Source organism: Oryx dammah, unplaced genomic scaffold (assembly GCF_014754425.2).
Source record: "Oryx dammah isolate SB20612 unplaced genomic scaffold, SCBI_Odam_1.1 HiC_scaffold_19, whole genome shotgun sequence".
NCBI classification, from domain to species: domain Eukaryota; kingdom Metazoa; phylum Chordata; class Mammalia; order Artiodactyla; family Bovidae; genus Oryx; species Oryx dammah.
Genome location: NW_024070203.1, coordinates 13664629 through 13683573, shown reverse-complemented (window position 1 = coordinate 13683573; position 18945 = coordinate 13664629). Strand labels below are relative to the sequence as shown.

The 18945-nt window shown below is 63.2% G+C and overlaps 1 protein-coding gene across 19 annotated transcripts in view; it reads right to left on the bottom strand.

Annotated features, from left to right (window-relative positions):
- Positions 1-18945, bottom strand: part of PLEC (plectin) — a 53644-nt gene that overhangs the window by 23110 nt on the left and 11589 nt on the right. For 2 of the 19 annotated variants that reach the window (XM_040261571.1, XM_040261572.1), the window contains exon 1: positions 9542-10243. The exons of 5 other annotated variants lie outside the window; for them this stretch is intronic. In XM_040261571.1, coding sequence (XP_040117505.1) covers positions 9542-10079 — 538 coding nt within the window. In that variant the 5' untranslated portion in view covers positions 10080-10243. Of the gene's footprint in view, positions 1-124; positions 2397-2696; positions 2906-4180; positions 4310-4946; positions 5115-6335; positions 6437-9541; positions 10244-13058; positions 13157-18945 lie in introns of those variants that run through there. 12 more of the 19 variants (XM_040261587.1, XM_040261589.1, XM_040261590.1 and 9 more) reach the window with 9 other exon arrangements.

Sequence of the window (18945 nt, the reverse complement as noted above, 5' to 3'; positions counted from 1 at the left end):
TGTCCCCTAAATTCAGAGCCTCACAGTCTGGGCCCCACCCCACCCGATGCCAGGCTTCCTGAGGCAGGAACTGGGCCCTTCCTGTCCTGCGCCTGCCCAGCTTGGCGGTGTGGAGTCCCGCTACCTTTCTTGCCCTCTGAGGCCCTGAGCACAGCCAGGTAGAGGTTGTCCTCCGAGCTGGTCCTCTTGTGACCCAGGCCCTCGGGCTCCGGCACCCGTAGCCGCTGCTGAGACATGGTGCCGCCCTGCCCCTTCAGCGCTCTGGCCCACCCCAGGTGCTGCGCTCACGGCCTCAGGGCACACCAAGGCAGAGGTGCTCGGCACAGGCACGGCACACTCGCTCGGTGGGCTCTGGTCGCTCAGCTCCGCTGGAGCCCAGTGCGGGCCACTCCCTGCCCGCAGAACTCCCTAGCCGCTGTCCCCGCCCCCGAAGCCCCACCCAAGCCTGCACACCCCCAGAGAAGGAGTGTCCCAGCGGGAAGCAGGAAGGCAGCCCCTCCCCCATAGCCACACCTACAGCCGGGCAGAAACAGGAAACCCAGGGGTTTCCTCACCCACCCTGCCCGCAGCAGCCCCTGAAGGAACCCGGGTTTCAGGGGACCTGCACCTCACAGCATACAGACAAGTGTCGGGTCACAGGGAACCGCACACTGTGCCCAGGGCCACTCCAAAAGGGGCCCCCACAGGGAGGGGTGCCTGAGTGCCACTGGGCCAGGGAGCCCAAGGTCATGCGTCTGGGGCGGGGGGGGGCACCAGCTCAGACTTGACCCAGGGCTGCCCTATGCCTGCCCAAACTGCCGGGCAGACGGGCTCTAAGGAGGGACCCCCAAGGGGAGTGACACCTGGCTTGGGGGGGCCGGCTGCCTTCCCTGGAAGCCCTCCTAAATCACCCCTCAGAGACCTGCATGCCCTACACCCTACACCCTGCTAGGATCCCATCTATACCCGGCTGCAGGGCCACCAGGTTCCAGTGAGCGCTGGGCCCCTCTCAAGCGGCCCACCAAGCCTGTCCTGGAGCTGTGCCCCCATCCGAAGGCAGAGTGCTCGGCGGGGCAGGAGGGGGCGCATAGCTGAGCACTGACTCACCAGGCAGGACCGCCTAAGCCCTGAGCTGCGGAACTCTGCCCCGAGTCCAGGGGGGCCCCAGGTCAGAGGGGAGCACCCTAAGGGGGCCCAGCCAGTGAGTCAGGGGAGGGGTGACTCATGGGCAAGGAAGCCGCACCTAGGGCATTGGGGGCAGCCTGGGTGGGGGGCTGTTTGCAGGCGGGCGGGGCGCACGGATATCAGCCACTCAGGTTGTAAAGGTGGTGGGACAAAGGGCTCCGGGGTGTGGCCTGGCTCCCTCTCTTCTCGCATGCTGCGGCCCTGGCTGCGCAGGGCCTGCCCAGCCACCCAGCCACTGCAGGAAAGAATGCGCCGCCCTGACCACAGAATTTTCCAGCCGGAGACTTGGCTTGCTGCGACCCAGCCGGGAGCCCCACCCCCACGGTGCCTCGGGCCTTGTTTCCAGGAAAGGCTCACCCCACCCAGCTGCTGCCCTTCTGTGGCCACGGGGTTGGGGGGGTGGCGCTCACACCCCAGGGGGTAGGGGGCCCCCCGACCAGGTGGAGCTGACTACCCCCATCCCTACCTCAGGGTCCCTGCCACAGGTCACCTCGCTCCCCCACTCTGGACAGACCCCCCTTCTCCCCAAGGCCCGGAGAGGCCCCACACACGAGCCCTTCACCTCCCAGAGGTGCTCCAGGATCCCACATCAGACCCATGCTGGCCAGCACCCCAGTGCAGGGTCACCAAGGATGGCTCACACCCGCTGCCAGGCAAGCTGCGGGAGTCCCCCGCCCCAGCCCCTCTCCAGTGTCTTCCCTGCCACTCAGAGGCTCCAAGGATATTGGCTTGCTGTCCAGGACAGGGTTCCACCTCCACCTCCCAAGCCTGGCTCCCTCTCCCCAGCACACCCTGCTGCCTCCAGACTCCCCCCACCCCCACCCCAGGATCTCAGAGAGTGTCCTCTCAGGTGCTCCCTGCGGCCCTGCCGGCCAGTCCCTCACCCCTGGCTGTAGGACGCGCCCTTCCCCGTCCATCCTATCCGGCATCCTATTCAGGCCCTCAAGTCAAGAGACCACCCACCCTTCCCCGGCCGGCCCAACCCCGCGGCCCGCGCCCATAGGCCAGGCTGCTGCACGTCTCGGCTGGCCCTCCCCAGCACTGCTGCTCCTGCCCTGTCCACGAGGCCAGTGTCCCCCAGAGCTGCCCGTGGCCCTCTGAAGGGTACCGTTGCCCCCTTTCACAGATTTGGAAACTAAGGCAAGAATCTACGGCTAGTGGGGCCGCTCCCAGAATAAGAAGCCTGGAGACAGGAAGGGAGCCGAAGCCGAGAGCACAGGGCAGCGCAGAGACGGCAACTCCGCCTCGGCCCCTCCCACCCCACACCTCCCTCAGGCAGACTGCCGACAGCTGGGTGCCCGGAACCCGCGGCCCCAGCCTGCCGGCCCGCCCCACTCCCCACCCCCTTCTCCAGAGGGATCTCGGGGGCAGAGGGGACTCCGCCCCGCCTTCCTCCCCAGGTGTTTCCGCACCGAGCCTGGGGGCGGGGCTGCGCCTGGGCCAGGCACCAACCCCCGGCCCCCGCGGCCTCCCCGGGCGCTCTCGGAGACGGGTGGCCCCTCCGGCACCACCGCCCCTCCAGCCGCACCCACCTACGCAGCACAGCTGCCCGTAGAGGTAGCCCCTGCGCGCCTGCTCGCAGCCCCCATCCAGCCAGCACGGCCGTTCCAGCACGACCTCCTTCTGCGCGGCGAAAGCGACGCCCGCCCCCCGTGTGCCGGGCGCAGCCATGAGCCCGAGCGCCCTGCGGACAGCAAACAGGACGGTGCGTCGGCTCCCCGGCCCACGCGCGAGGCCGCCGGCTCCGCACGCCACACCCTCCCCCGCCGGGCCGGACGCTGAGAACCTGCCCCCGGCAGCCGCCCCGCCCCACAGGGACCTGGAAGCCGCGCCCCCGCTTGGAGGGAGAGGACCAGGCTGGTCCTGGGGGTAGCGGGGGAGGCTGCGGCCCCAGGACAGAGGCTGGGAACTGCCCGAGCCTGGCGTTCCCGGGACTAGCTCCGGCTCCCGCAAGATTCACGGGAAAGGCCGGGTGTGCGGAGCAGGGGGCTGAGAACTGAGCAGAAGCATCGAAAAGGGGCGCCGAGGGCAGCAGGACCAGGGAGCGGCCGAAGGGGTGCCCCATGCCCACGTGGGCACAGGAGACAAAAGCTGAGGGAGGGAGGGCCAAACCGAGGCGGGGAGCGCTGACCTGAGCATTTTATTGAACCGTTTTGTTGAACCCCGCAGCTGAGTCACCAGGCCCTCCCCAGCCCCCAAAGCCACGCCTAGGAGCCCCATCCGGACTCAGACCTCGGCCAGGCTCCCGCAGAGTAGGCCCACCGGGGTGGCCCTGGCCACCCCCACCCAGGGCAAGCCTCCCCGCCTCAGGCTATTGCCCGGGCCGCCCTGCAGGTCCCTAGTGGGGCCGTCCCTCTGGCCAGAACCCCAGTCCCTTGCTCATTCACTGGAGTGGAGGCAGGCTCCACCCAGTCCTGGGCCAGGCGCCACTGCCGCGGGCTATAGCCTCAAGCGGGTGACTTGGAGCCGGGGGAGGGCAGCGTAAGCCCGGCCGCAGGTCCCGAGGCGTTACTGGGCCCTGGTCAAGGGCGCTCAGGCACCTGTCCAGCTCCCGCAGCCCCACCTCCTGGGGCGGCCACCTCAGTCCCCGGGACGCCTGCACCTGCCAGCTGCGGTTTCTGTGTTGACAGTCACCTGTGCTCGCCCCATACGGGCTGCTAGGGAGGGGCCTCCCTCCCGGACGGAAAGCCCCTGCCCCTTGCCGCCCCCTCCCCAGCTGCCTAGAGCTCCTCCAGCCCTCCCTTCACGCCCTGCCCAGCAGCAGGCTCCGGGCTGATGGAGGCAGAGTCCCGGCCCTGCCCAGACAAGCAGGCTGGGTCTTCAGCGCAGAGTGCGGGGCCTGGGGTCCACACCTTGTCTGGCCAAGTGCCCGCGCGAGCCTCCAGGACAGGAAGGGGCGGGCATAGGGAAATTCAGGGGCAGGAGAGAGGCGGCCTCTCGAGCGCCCCGCCCTCAGCCCCCTGGCCGGCTGGCGGCAAGAAACAGCAGCCCCGGGGGTGGCCACCATCGGCTTTACCTTGCTCATCCTGCACCCGCGGGCGCCCCCGGCGCCAGTGCCACACAGCGGCCAGGGTAACGACGTGGCCCACGACCACGAGGGAAGGAAACAGGCTGCCCGAGGGCTCCATGGCTCTGGAGGCGCCGGCCTGTGCGCTCGGCAGGCGCAGCCGCCCTTCGGAAGGGCTACTCCAAGCCGGGCAGCCCCCCTTCCTTCCCCGAGGAAGCGGAGGACGGCTGGGGGGTGCCCGGGACCGGGGACCGCCCCCTGCGGGACCGCCCGACCACTGTCGGCCGCCGCCGCCGCACCAACTGCGCTCCCGCCCGCGCCTCCCTCCCGCTCTGGCCACTAGCGCTCCCCACCCGCCCCACCTCCCACGGCGGCGCAGCTCCGCGGGCCCTGCGCCGCTCGCACGCTCAAGGTTAGCGGAGCCTTAACCCCTGCTCACCCGCGGCCACACCCGCCAGGAGGAGGGGCCTGCGGGGACGCCTGGCTGAGCGCAGCCCCCCCACCCCCAGCCCAGCCCGGGCCCTCGCGGCCTAACACGGGCCTCCCCCGCCCCCACAGGGGGTGACCGTGGCGCCCAGCACCCCATTCTGCCTCCAAGGGTGCCCCTGGGGACAGCTGCTAGCGCCCCGGTCCTTGCTGGCCTCCAGGCTCACAGCGAACCCAACCGTTGTCAAAGACAGGGCGACCCGACGCCCCCCGCCCCGCCACAGACAGCAGACAGGGAGGGGGTGGGCCCCACAGCGCCCGCTGGGCTCTCAGAGGCAGCCCCACCTACCCGGCACAATCTTCATTGGGGACAGCGCGGGGCCCACAGGTCCGACAGAGAGTAGGTGTGGGTGTCGGGAGGGTCACAGGCCCCTCGGAGGCGGCAGCGAGCGCAGAGGTGCGTGGAGGAGGGCACGGCGCTGCTGCTGTCAGCAGAGCTGTGTCCGTGGGGGAGGGGGGTGGGCAGGGGGCCCGTGGATATAAATATCCCAGGAGGGCAGGCCAGGCCCGTCATCTGTCCCGACTTAGAACATGACGTGCGGAGCCAGGGCACCAGCGCCAGGCCGGCTCCCACGGTGAGTCCAACAGGGGAAGCCTTGGGTGTCGGGGCCCACCTGGGAGCAGGGTGGCCCTCGGGCCTGGGGGCTCCTGTCCCTGTTGAAAGGCATGCAGCTCCCGCCCTGCCCACCCCTCGGGGCATGGACAGCAGTGGGGGAGCACTGGGAAAGGCCCCCCTGGCAAGCACCACCACCCCCTCCCCTGGCAGGTCACCAAACAACACCTGGCCCAGACGGATGGGCAGGACGGCCTCCCAAGGTCAGGTCTCAGGCCAGATCGGGCCGGGCCTCCCCAGCAACCCAGGACGCTCAGGTGCCGGCCCCAGGCCCACAGAGACCCTGGAAGCCCAGGGTCTCAGACGTCCCAGGGCCAAGGTGCACTCAGAAACCAGCAGGTGGAGGTCATGGTCCCGCCCCCTCCTCCCTGTCAAGCCTGACCCTCTGAGAACCCCACGGAGGAAGCCCGCAGGGGCCATTCTAGTCTGACCCTCTGAGAACTCCAAGGAGTAAGCCCCACGCGTCACCGCACCACACAGTTGAGGAAACTGAGGCACAGAACCAGCGAGGAACACCCCAGCCACGCGAGGCCGGGACCTCAGCCCTGGTCGACTGCCTGGGACATGTGGGCAGCCGGCAGCAGAGCACAGCAAACCACACTTGGCCTCTGGCTGCCAGGGAAGGGGTACCCCGGCCCACGTGGGGAGGCCAGGGGCAACGGGGAGGGGGTGGAGGGCCAGGCCCACCCAAGCCTCCTGCCCATCAACCCCATGCTCCTCCAGCTCCCCATGCTTCAGAAACTCAATTCTGAAGGAAACTGGCCTGCAGGGGCCAGCTGTGAAGGCCAGGGCTAGGCTCCTCCTCAGAGGACTCCGTGCTCCAACACCAGGTGGAACCAGCTCCTGGAGGCATGGAAGTCTGGGGCAAGGCCTGGCACCCCGAGACACGTCCATCCCGCCCCAGACACACCACAGGTGGCATCTCTTGACAGCCATGCTCATCTGGAATCCACGGTCCTACCCCTGCAGGGCCCCGGCCACAGGCTGGTGGGGGGAGCACAGCCCCAGCTGGAGGCCTGGACCCCTCCCTTCTGAAGGCCCAACCCTGACCCAGCCCTGCCCTACCTTGGCCCAGCTGAATCAGCTCCTCCATGCTGTACCTGTCCATAGCTGCCGACCATGAGCCTGGCTGCTCTGGAGCGGCAGAGGAGAGGAAGGGAAGGCAGGAAGGAGGGAAAGGGTGGGAGGCAAAGGGAGGGCTCGCCAGAGCCCTGGCCTCCCCACCCAGTTCTGGGAGCCTGGCTCCTCCTCATGGCCACCCCTTAGTCAGCGAGCAAGGCAGAGTGAAGCCCAGTGGACCAACGGGTCGGACCAGCCTGCCTGCAATCCCTGAGCCCTCAGGTGTGACTGGAGGGCCCTCCTCTGCCTGCCGGCCCAGCCCACCCACCCAGCAGCCTCCCCACCCAGCACCTGGCCCCAGCAGCCTGCACCACCCTAGCCCCTCCTAGACCCCTCCTCTGCCTCGGCCTCCAGGCCTTCAGCCTTGACAAAGGGACATCTCTTAGCTGAGTACCAACCTCTGCACTGTTTCCGTGCTGCTGGACTGCCCAGCCACCGCAAGACCCGGTAAAAGACAAACCTAATTGTACTGTAACCTGCTTAGAAAACCCGCCAGAGTTCTACGGGTCTCCCCACAGACAACCGGACACAAAACTGGAGACTAATGGAGGGCTGGCAGGGGCGCCATGTGCCGTGAAAGGGAGGGGCAGGGCTCTGCACCTGCGGACAAGCCCGTGGGACAGTCAGGTGCGCGGCATGGCCAGGAGCAGCCAGCCTTGCAGGGCACCTACACCCGCAGCATAGAGGCTGCTGGAGCACAGGGGTGAGTGTGTTCGGACGGCACTTCTTTTCTACTGAAGTTCTAGTTCTTTCTGAATTTTGAGCCAGGCTCATTGAGAAATGAAATTCATGTATGAAACCCACTCCCCCGGGTCCATCTCTTCAGTAACCCCAGAGGAACCCTGTCGGTCCTCCTGGCAGCTCTCTGAGCACTGTCCTCCTCGGTCAGGGCTCAGCTCAGGGCGTCGCTCACAGGGGCCCTCCTGGACCACTCGCTCTTCACCCAGCCCATCCATCCCACATGCTGGGGGCCTCCGGCCAGGGACTCAGCCTGGGACTGACTGGTAAGTGGCGGAACAAGCAAGTGGACACCTTCCCACACGGATGAGCAGACCACCAGGGAACACGGGAAGGGGTCTGCGGCTCCCTGGCCGGGGCTGGCCGGGCAGAGGCGGACCACCTGAGCAAGACCGCTGTGATGAGCATGGCGGTTGGGCCCACGTGCTGACCTGCCCTTCTGCAGATGGACCAGAGGGGCAATGTTGTGAGCAAGTAAGGGGTCTGTGTGGCGCATCGCTGGATAACTTTTAAAGTATTTATTTCTTCATTTAATTTGGCTGTGCCAGGTTTCCGTTGGGGCCTGTCAGACCTAGTTTCCTGACCAGGGATTGAACGCAGCCTCTGCTTTGGGAGTGCAGAGTCACAGCCACTGGACCGCCAGGGAAGCCCCACTTGATAATGTTTAAAACTCTGAGAAGTTGACAGTTCCCAATGTCATCAGAAGCTTCCTAGCCAAGCCACCAGGACCCCTGCAGACCTGGCCAAAGCCCTGTGCCTCACCCAGCACCCAAGGTGGCCTGGGCGTCCTCTTGTGCCCAGGGTGGTGCTCAGATCCCGCTCAGCCTGGGGTACCGCGGGGAAGGGGGAGCCCACGCCCTCCGGCCCTGACTCAGCCTGGAGCTGGAACTCATTTCCTGTTGGAAACTCTGAGCTGCCACCGGCGGCAGCGGCTGCGGCCGGGAAGGGAAGACTGAGTCACCCCTTCAGGGCTGGGGGCGCCCCCCCTGCTCGCTGAGCCACACCCAGTCCCCCCTCCTGGCCCACGGCCAACTGCTCGCCCAGCCACTCAGCCCAGCACCAGCCCAGCCAGGCCACAGACAAGGAAGGAAGGAGAGAAAAGGAAGGGGTCCATGCTCCCCACACCCATGACCCAGGAAGGGGGAGGGTCTGCTCTGCCAGCCAGAGTGGGGCAGAGGCCCCATCAAGGCAACAGTCAGGGAGGAGGCCGCCCAGCACTACTGTCTCTGGTGGGGGACACGGTCACCTTACTGACAGGCGCAGGAGAGGCCACGTGGTGAGCCCCGCCACCCACAACCTCCTAGACCCCCTGAGATGGGCTCCCACGCCTGGGCCCTAGTTAGTGGGTCCAGGCCCGACCTGGGCCTGCACCTGGGTCCCCTGACCCCCCTCTCATCCACCTGGCAAAACTCCTGCCCACCCTGCTAGCCTCACCCCAGGCCCCCACCCACCCCCAGAGACCACATTCCTCCCCAGCTGGAGAGACATGGAGTCCACCCTATGCTGGGGATCTGCTACCCCCACTCGACACGGAGGCCGGTGAGCTCAGAAGCACAGGTGTGAGCCTGAGCTGCCCGCGACCCTCTGCCCACCTGGGTGGTGCAGCACAGGTCCTTAGGGACAGGGGGCTGCCACAGTGCGGGGCACAGCGCAAGGTACCAGCCCCTGGGACGACAGGACCCAGTCCATCCTCTGGGACCCAGGTCTCCCTGGGATGGATCCGCCTAGACCCCAGACAGAGTCTTGCACTGCCGCGGCCACGAGTCTGCTCTTCCTGTCCCGGCCCAGGGCTGCCTGCTAGGCCGTCACCCACCCCAGGCTGACCAAGCACCCAGCCACCATATCACATCTGTGCCACACAACCGGGGGGCAGATGTCACACCCGCTGGACAAACCCACGGCTCAGAAAGACCAGGCAGTCATCCCCACTTGGAGAGCGGCAGTACCCTGTCCCATCCCAGCAGCCCCTCTGCACGCCCCCACCCCCTGCAGAGAGAGCCTGGAGCAGACAAATCCCTGGGACAGGGAGGGGGCAGGCAGGGCACAGGACGAGGGTGATGCTGGCGAGAGGGCCCAGGATGCCAGCCAGGGCTGTGCCGACAGCTGGTCCTGCCAGTCGGAGAACCGTGAGCCCCACCCCCAGCCCCAGGGTGTGCCTGGCTATGGGTGGCAGTAACCCACGGGCTCCTCCTTGGCCTACCCACCCCAAGATCCTCAAGCCAGGAGGAGGAGCCCTGGGTCCACTGGCAAAAGTGCCCAGGCGGAGAGAGCGCCGCCTGCTGGCAGGAGCAGAGCTTTTGCACACCTGCTGCCCACCCTGTCCACCAGGCCCAGGCCCTGCACCCCCACCCACCAGGCCCAGGCCCCCAGGCCCCCACACCTCCGCCCTCCAGCTGGGGCCAGGGTGCAGCTACCTGTGGGTAAGGCAGGCTCCAGCCCCTGCCTCGCCAGGGTCCCTGGGGTGGTGGCAGGCACCACAGGGGGCTCCGGTGCCCCCTCCTCAGGCTCCTTCCGGCGGTAGACCCACCGCTCCTCTCGGGCAGTGTCCTCGGTGGGCAGCGGCCCCCGCTTGGGCGGGCAGCCCAGGGGACCCTGCACGGCCTGCACGTGGGGGGTGCGGCGTGCGGGCATCACCATGGCCACGGGGCGGCGCACACGCTGCAGAGAGGCAGGCACGATCTCCGGGGGCAGGTGCAGGTACTGGCGCAGGTGGGCAATGCCCTCGTTGGTCAGGTACCAGTAAAAGTGGCGCCAGGCGAAGGTCTCCCGCACCAGGCCCCGCGCCCGCAGGGAGGCCATGGCGCGCATGACCTGCAGGTTGGTGACGCCAGGCACGTGAGGGTGCAGGCTGCGGGGCCGCCGGTCCTTCTTGGCCACCATCACGCCCTCTCGGAAAAGCACCTCATAAATGGCCCGCAGCTGGTCCAGCGGCATGAACATGCCGGCCACCATGGCTGCGGGTGTCGGTGAGCCGAGGGCACGGGCGGGGCCCAGAGAAGAGGCCAGGAGACGCCCTGCACACGGCGCGGAAATGGGCCCCGGGGCACGCAGGCTGCGGCGGAGCGCTGAGTTCGAGGGCGCGGGCTCCCGGCTTACAGCTCGCGGCGCCAGGCTCCCTGGCTCCGTGCGATTCCTGCCGGCACTGCGGCCTGCCCACCGCCTGCGCGAGCCTCCCGCCCGTCCGCCCTTCAGGACGCCCAGGCCGGCCCCCTCTGACTCAGCAGCAAGGGCGGCCCCTCCCACCCTCGAACAACAGGGCCCCTTCGCAGGGTGGGGGGGAACCTTGTAGAGAGGCCACCCCTGAGGCAGGCCCCCTCCCGCAGAGCCGGCCCGCGGCTCCACGTCAGTAATTACATCAGTTTCTAAACACTTCTTCAAGGTTTAGAAGGGGGAGGGCGCAGCGGGAGCAGCCACGGACCGAGTCCAAAGGGTGGCAGAGGGAAGCGGAAGGAGAGAGGGCAGGAGGGTCCTCAGGCCGTGGTGTGGTCTCAGGGCCTCAGGAGTCACAAGGATCCGAACAGGGTGCTGCCCGTCCCGGCAGGGGGCGCTCCAGGTCTAAGGGAGGAGGGCTGAAGTCTTGGGGGGCAGAGAGGAGGTGCTGAGGGGTCCAGGGTCTGAGAAGGGAGGAGAACTGGGGTCTTGGGGTCAGGGGTCTAGGGGCATGGCAGGGGCAGCTGCTACAGCACACGGACAGGCAGGCTTCAGGCACCACTGGCTGCTGTCCATCAGGCAGGCGAAGGGACAGAGCCCCCACCGCCAAATGTCAGACCCAGACACTGGCGGCCCTTTTTAACACTTGCCATGCCGGGCCAGATCAAGGGTGGGCCAGGAGCATGGAGTCAGCTCCGAGTCCAGAGGACTCCGAGCAGGGAATGGGGCGGGGGGGCGGGGGGGGGGCGGTGTCAGAGTGGGGCCTCCACCCCCCACTGCCCCAGGCCAGCTGTCAGAGGCCAGAAGCTCTCAGCTGCTACAGGGAATCAAAGTCACCAAGTCCGCCCCCCCCAAGCCCCTCTCACCCCGCAGAGCCTCCTGTGAGCCAGCTGGACAGATGCATGGGAGCCCAGCTACACGAGGGTCTGGGGGCCCCAGTGATGGGGGGCCAGCAGCTGGGAGGGGACCGTATGCTCCACGTGAGGACCCTGGATCCTGGCCTGGCCACACCCAGCAGTCCCCCCCAGGCCTCGCTGCTGAGGCTCCAACCGCAGACACCCCGTGCCTCCCCATCCCGCCCGATACCCCAACTCTCCCACCTGGGGCTGCCCCCTCCACCAAGCAGACACACCCATTCCCACCAAGCACGGGCAACCCGGGAACTGATTAGAAATCGGATGGAGGTGGGGGGATCCTGAGGTGGGAGGCTCCGGGCGAGCAGGCGGCAAACAGGCGGCGGGTGGGGGCGGGGTTCTGAGGCCGTTGCCATGGCACTGCAGAACCGCTCCCAACACACACATGCACACGCGCCCGGAGTTGTGGCAGAGGAAATTGCAGGCACAGCCAACTGTGCCCACAGCCCTGCCCGCCGGCTCTCTGTGGCTCTCCCTCCGCCGGCGGGCAGGGGCCCAGCGCGGCCGGACTCCGGCTCAGGGAGGGCGGGGCGCCAGCTGGGAGGACGGGGGGTGGGCAGCTGCCGTGCCCTCTCTGCCGAGCGGCGCCCGCTCGCCCCGCGGGCCACCAGGACTTTGCGGAACCGACACGAGCTGTGGGTGCAGGCCTGCACTCAGGCCAGCGGCCCGGCCTGGCCCTGTGCTGGAGGAAGGCCACTCCCGGCCTGTCCCTCAGCCCTCCCTGAGGCCACCGGCACTCCCCCTGCCCACCCCATAGTCCCACGCTGACTTCCTCTCCCTCCCAGCCACCCCGACACCCAACGCACATTTTCTTAGTTTGATTCTCTGATCTAACCCCCTCAACCCCCAAGTCCCCCACCAAACCAACCCCAAAGCATCCCCCCTCCCAAAATGATTTCCAGCCGCACCCAAGGTCCCCGAACCAAGGTCTCTCCTCCCACACAGCCCTGCTCTGGCCTCAGTCCCGTCACCCCCACCCTTGCTCAAGAAAGGGGGCGGGGCGCGAAGGGGCGGCCCCCTCCCGCCCACCAGCCCAGCCTCGCGGGCTGAGGGGAGGAGCACAGAGGGACCTGGGGCAGGATGTTCCCGGCCTGGCCCGCGCGGCCGGCTGCGGCACACCTCCCTCGGCCCTACTCCCAGCGCACCCCCCGCGCCCCCGAGGTCCCAGGGCTGGGAGAACGCCCCTTGCTGCCCATCCCCCACACTGCGGGAACCGCAGCCGCTGATTCAGCAAAGGGAGGGCCCAGGCGGGCAGACAGGACGGCCCCCTCCACCCCACTCCAGGCCCCTCCGGGTCTCCAGGGCAACCAGTCGGCGCCCTTTGGCAGCCCCCAGCACCCCCCATCCCAGAACAAAGAACCGCAGTGTGGACTTGCCCGGGGCCAGCCCGCCTGGCGCCTCCCCCCAGTGATCCCCTAGGCCCGGCCAGGTCCCCTCGGACGCTGGGGGCAGGCCGACGAGCTGGGCGGGGACACGACCGAGTGCCAAGGATAAAGTGCCGACCCGACCGCCAGCAGAAGCCAGCTCCCGCCTCCGCCCCGCCCCCGCTGCTGCCGCCGCCGCTGCAGCCGCCCCGCCCCCCGACACACTGCAGGGCTGCGGGGCTGCGGGGCTGCGGGGCTGCGGGGCTGCGGGGCTACGGGGCTGCGGCTGGAGCCCTCCTAGCCAGCCTCGGGAGGACCTCGCACCAGCTGCAAGCCCGGTGGGTCATGGGCCGGGCCTCCTGGGGCTCCAGCTCCCCACTCCCAAAGCTGCCCCCAGAGCTGCAGACTCCGACCGCTGCTCTGTGGTGACTGCATCCAGGCAGAGGTCACAGCTTGGTCCACAAACCTCATGCCCTGTCTCGGCCCCCCGCCTTGGCCCGCACCTTTGAGGGAGCTGATCTCTTGCTGGATGGCTCGCGAGGGGTCCATGTCTCCGTTGGGGCTGAGGGCGGCGCGGCCGCCGCCACGCAGAGTCCAGCCCCGCACTGCACTGCCCAGGCCAGAGCCGCAGCCTGGGGGAGGAACCGGGAGGTGCGGGGCGGGGCTTTCCAGCTGGGGCGGAGCCTCGGCTAATCAATGCGCAGGGCCTGGCCGCTGGCACTTGCTCCCATGGACGCAGCCCTCACCCCTCCAGCCTCCAGCTCTCGATCGCCTGACCCCGCTGACCCCAGCCAGACTGCCAGGCCAGCAAGCTAGATCCAGGCGCGCCTGGCAGGCCCAGCCCCCACACACATTCCCGACCCTCACCGCTGGCCACCCTCGGAGTGCCCTCCTAGTCGCCCCTGGACGTGGCTTTCCTGACCTCGAAATCATGGCCACTCACTCCTTGCTGGAGAGGCCCAACAGTCTGGACCTCCTAGCGATCTCCCCAGCCAGCGCTCCACATGAGGCCCAAAGGTGGGTCCCACTGGGCAGAACAGGGCCCTTCATCACGGCTCACTTCCCCACCTGCCATGCTCTCCCCATTCTCCCTCAGCTGGGGGCCCTCCTCCACCCACATGCTCCTCTGGATCACCTCAGCCCGTTGGGTGACATGACCCCCCAAGTGGCAGCCAGCTCCCACCTCCCCACTGTGAGGTTCCCACCAGGCTTGTCTCAGGGTGTTCCTGTCTCCCAGCTCTGGAGGCACCACCACCCACCACCCAGCAGCTCCGGCCAGCATCGTGGGGTCATCCCGCGGTGGGTCAGCCCTGCGGGTCCTGGTGGCTCCACTATCTGGTCTGTCCATCTGCCACCAACTGTCTGGGTCCCAGCACATCTCGCGGTGTCCCCACCACCAGGCCTACTGCGGACAGGATCAGCCTCCTGGACACCAAGCTTCTTTGCCGGCGCCCTAGGGAGAATGTCCCCGCTGGCACTGCCCAGTGGGATGAGCTCGGCCTTATTCATGGTGCCGCGGGCACACCGCTTCAAGGTCAGCCCCAGGCTGCGCCTCCCACTCCACCCTGGTCCTCTGTGTGGGGCTGTGGGGCACAGGCACCCGGTCTCCCACAAGCCTACACCCCAGTCTTCCCTCCGTCCTTACCCAAAGCTCCTCCCTGGGGGCCCACACCCTCCCCAGGCGGGCTGCCACCTTCAGGCATCCACCCTTCCTGCCACAAGCCCGCCGCCTGTTGGGTCTGGACTGGGGGGCACGTGATGACACCACAGGGGCAAAGCCAGCAGCACCCAGAGGCACAGGCTGATGAGCAAAGAAGCAGCTCACACCCCTGTGGTCCTTGGGACCTGAGCTGAGCTCCTCCACCACAGCCAGGCCCCCTCCTTCCCAGCCCTTCTGTCTGGGACAAAGTGCCCCCCAGTCTCCTGAGACCCCGGCAGGTGTGGCCCTGGGCCAGAGGCAAGGAGGACCCCACCCCCACACACCCCACCTGCTGGCCAGACCACCGCTGCTCCCAAGGTGGTCTGTTCCTGTTCCCTGCCCTCGAGTCCCTGTTCCCCACCAGCGCTCCCCAGCTTCACACTGTGCCCACCCCGGGACAGCCTGCCCTCCGGCAGCTCACTAGTGATTGGTTGGCAGGTGATAGCCACAGACGGCTTCTACCTAGGGTTCCCCCGTAATCACACAGAGCACTCTATTAACAGGTTTACCTCATTAATATATTAAAGGAGAAAACCTATGTATCAATCTCAAAATTGCTGACAACTCATGAAAACTCACTGAGATTTCTGATTTTTACAAAGTGGCCCAATAAATTGGGAAAGGAGGTCCAGGGGTCCCTCAGGGTCTGAGGGGAACTGGTGCCAGAACTCCAGCCAACACTCAAATTCTTGGATGCTCAAGTCCCTTATAAAAACTGAAGCAGTGTTTACATATAGGCTAGTAGAGTGCAAGTGCCAAATAAAAAGTGTCAGGCCCTTCAGTCATGTGCAACTCCTCGTAACCCCACGGACTAGCCTGCCACGCTCCTCTGTCCAAGGGATTTCCCAAGCAAGAATACTGGAGTGGGTTGCCATTTCCTCCTCCAGGGGATCTTCCCGAGCCAGGGACCAAACCTTGGTCTCCTGCACTGCATGCGGATTCTTTACTGTCTGAGCCAGAGCCACTGGGAGCACACAGATAACTATGACTACAATGTAAATCCTATGTAAAGAGCACCCACAGCAAATTCAAGTTTTACTTTTTGAACCTTAAATTACTAAAGTCCCCAGTGGCTGAACCATGGGTGGGGAAGGCCAGCTGTTAACAGGAGACCAGACTTCCATCTGAGTCTGACGGTGACACTGCCCCAGAGGCCTCCCCTGTGGGAAGTACTGGAAGCAGGAGCAGCTGGGCGATAAAACTCAGCATGGTGGCTGGGATGTCCCCAAAGCCACACGGCCAGAGGCCAGAGTGAGCCGCCAGGCTCAGCTGCTGGCGAGGTGGATTCAGGCCTATGAGGAAAGGAAACCGTATACACGCCACTCTGACCACAAAGTGATGACAAGTGTCCTTTGCCTCCTCAGTACCTAAACCAGCACCGTCGACCACCGGTCAGAACCAACAAGGCGCCCACGAGAACAGCCGGCTTGCAACATCCTTCTAAAGACTGGAGAGATTTCTTATAAGACTAACAATGGTGAGTTAGAAAAAGAGGGTGGGAGAAACCCTGCATTCGCAGTGCACGATATAAACTTCTCTGGCATGAATTGATAAAAATCTGTCAGGACTTAAATTGAGAAAGTCCCAAAAGCACAAAGAAAGACCCAGATCCACATGCAGATTCACATTCCCAGTGCAGGAGTCTGACCCCACAGGACCACTGCGCCTGAGCTAGAGCTGCGTTCCTGACAGGCACGCCTGCCCCACACGCCAACTGTGTTAATAATTGCCTCGTTTACCTGCTCACGTGATTTCATATCAGATCGGCAAGGTGCTGCTGTTTGTCTGCAGCCCTGACTCGGGGTGCAAGATAGGCAGGGGGGAGTGAGCCCTTTCAGGCACTGCAGAACCTGGCAGACAACCTTTTGTGTGTTAGTCGCTCAGTCGTGTCTGACTCTGTGACTCCATGGACTGTAGCCCGCCAGGCTCCTCTCTCCATGGAATTTTCCAGGCAAGAATACTGGAGGGGGTTACTATTTCCTACTCCAGAGCAGACACCTTAGGACCTTGTAAAAATATTGTGTTTGAATAGGAATTATTCCCCAGACACAGGGAAAAGTGCCCCCATCTCGTCCCCTCCCTGCCCTGTACACAGTATGCAACTCACAGTCAGGACTGGCTTCCTCTTCAAATCTCTGAAATTTCTTTATGGGGAAAAGTCAAGTAAATACAAACACGATTCATGGTTTTCCCCCTTTCAACACAAAAAGTGACCCTTTGCCTGCACTGTTGGGAGGTCCCCCGCTGCAGGCCTACACCCACCCTCCCTCAGGCACTGCCCCCATCCTCTGCTGTTTCACGCACTGCGGTTTTTAGGCCTGATAGACATTTTCACTGGCCTGGTTCCCACCATTTCACTAATACAATCCAGAAACCAGGGTTCTGGAATTTTGCCAATCTGATAGGTGAAAAACAAAAACAAAAACAAAAAACGGCACCATGGTGCAGCTGGAGCTTAAATCTTGCTGGTTTGACCCAGAAATTCCATTTCTAACAACAGCCATAGACACACACGATCCAGCGACACAGCTCTTCTATGCAGCAGTTTCCAACAGCAAAAAAGCTGAACTAGACCAAACCTACTGTTCCATGGGAGGAGATCGGTTTCAATAGGATGCGGTCCTGAGCAGGAAGCTGCCCAAGGACACAACAGTGAGGTGGTGCTGAGACCAGCAGGTGGCATGTGTGCCTGAGCCCAGGCACGCTCCTCCGCTGACCGCTGACACGCCGCAGCGGTGCAGGACCCACTCCCCTTGCCTGAGACACGTCTCGTGTGCGTTCTGTCCCTTAGCACACCTGCCACACAAAAACATAAATAATACAAAATAAAGAGGATATGATTACCATGCAAATCACGAACTAATGTCATAGAAGGATCATATTTGTTGTAACATTAAATAAAAAGAAGTTACATGTGTCTAAAACACTAGGTTGGTGCAACAGTAATTGCACTTTTTGCACTGTTGACATTTGCTGTTTGATATTGGAATACCTTCTTAAATAAACGTGACTATGCTATACATCGTGTTAATGTGCATTTCTCCCTTTTTGTTTTTCTGCTAGTAACATATTACTTGCTGTTTAGCTGTATTTTAGACTATGGAAATGAAGTTAGACAAAAAGCAAATTGGAGCAATTTTCTTATTCGCATTAAAAATGGGTTGTAAAGCAGAGGAGACCACATCAACAACCCATTTGGCCCAGGAACTGCTAACCAACATACAGTGCAGTGGTGGTTCAATAAGTTTTGCAAAGGAGATGAGAGCCTTGAAGATAAGGAGTGTAGTGGCCAGCCATCGGAGGTTGACGACAACGACCAACTGAGAGCCAGATCATCGAAGCTGATCCTCTTACAACTACACGAGAAGTTGCCAAAGAACTTAATGTTCACCATTCTAATGTCGTTCGGCATTTGAAGCAAATTGGAAAGGTGAAAAAACTGAATGAATGGGTGTCTCATGAGCTGACTTAACACACGTGAGCTGATCGCAAATCAAAAAAGTCCTCATTTTGAAACATTGTCTTCTCTTATTCTACGCAACAGCAACAAACTATTTCTTGATCAGATTGTGACGAGGAACAAAAAGTGGATTTTATATGACAACCAGCAACAACCAGCTCAGTGGCTGGCCTAGGAAGATGCGCCAAAGCACTTTCCAAAGCCAAACTTGCACCAGAAAAAAGTCATGGTAGAGACTGGTGGTCTTCTACCCGTGTGATCTACTACAGCTTTCTGAATCCCGGCAAAACCATTACATCTGAGAAGTATGCTCAGCAAACCGATGAGATGCCCTGAAAACTGCAACACCCACAGCGAGCACTGGTCAACAAAGAGGGCCCAAGTCTTCTCCATGACAACACCCAACTGCACATCACACAACCAACCAAGCTTCAAAAGTTGAATGAATTGGGCTACAAAGTTTTGCCTCATCCTCTGTATTCACCTGACCTCTCACCAACCAACTACCACTTCTTCAAGCATCTTGACAACTTTTTGCAGGGAAAACGCTACCACAGCCAGAAGGAGGCAGAAAATGCTTTCCAAGAGTTCACTGAATCCCAAAGCATGGATTTTTACACTATAGAAATAAACTTATTTCTTGTTGGCAAAAATGTGTTGATTGTAATGGTTCCTATTTTGATTAATAAAGATGTGTTTGATCTTAGTTATAATGATTTAAAATTCAGAGTCCAAAACCGCAATTATGTTTGCACCTAAATACTTCACAATATTAGATTACAAAGTTACACATAAACTAAATTATACTATAAAATACTGTGCACGTTTTTCTGAAAAACAAGCATAAAACATAAAGCTGTGGAGGTTTTACAGAACACCAATCAACAACTGCAGGCAACTTGGAGGGAAGGCGCTGACCAGCAGCCCCAGAAGGTGTGCTCACGTCGAGACCCCCGGTGCCCGTGACTGTGACCTTAAGTAGAAATTGGGTCTTTGCAGATGTGATTAAGTTCAGGATATCAGGATGAGATCACCCTGGCATATCTGGGTGGGACCTAAATCTAATGACAATGCCCTTATAAGAGGCAGAAAAGAGATCCCCAGAGGACAGGCCCGTGAAGAAGGGGCAGAGGCTGCAAGGATGCTGCCACAAGGCACGCCACAGCCACCAGACTCTGAAAGAGGCAGAGGCAGGCAGGGTCTTCCCTGGAGCCTCCAAAGAAGCCAGTAC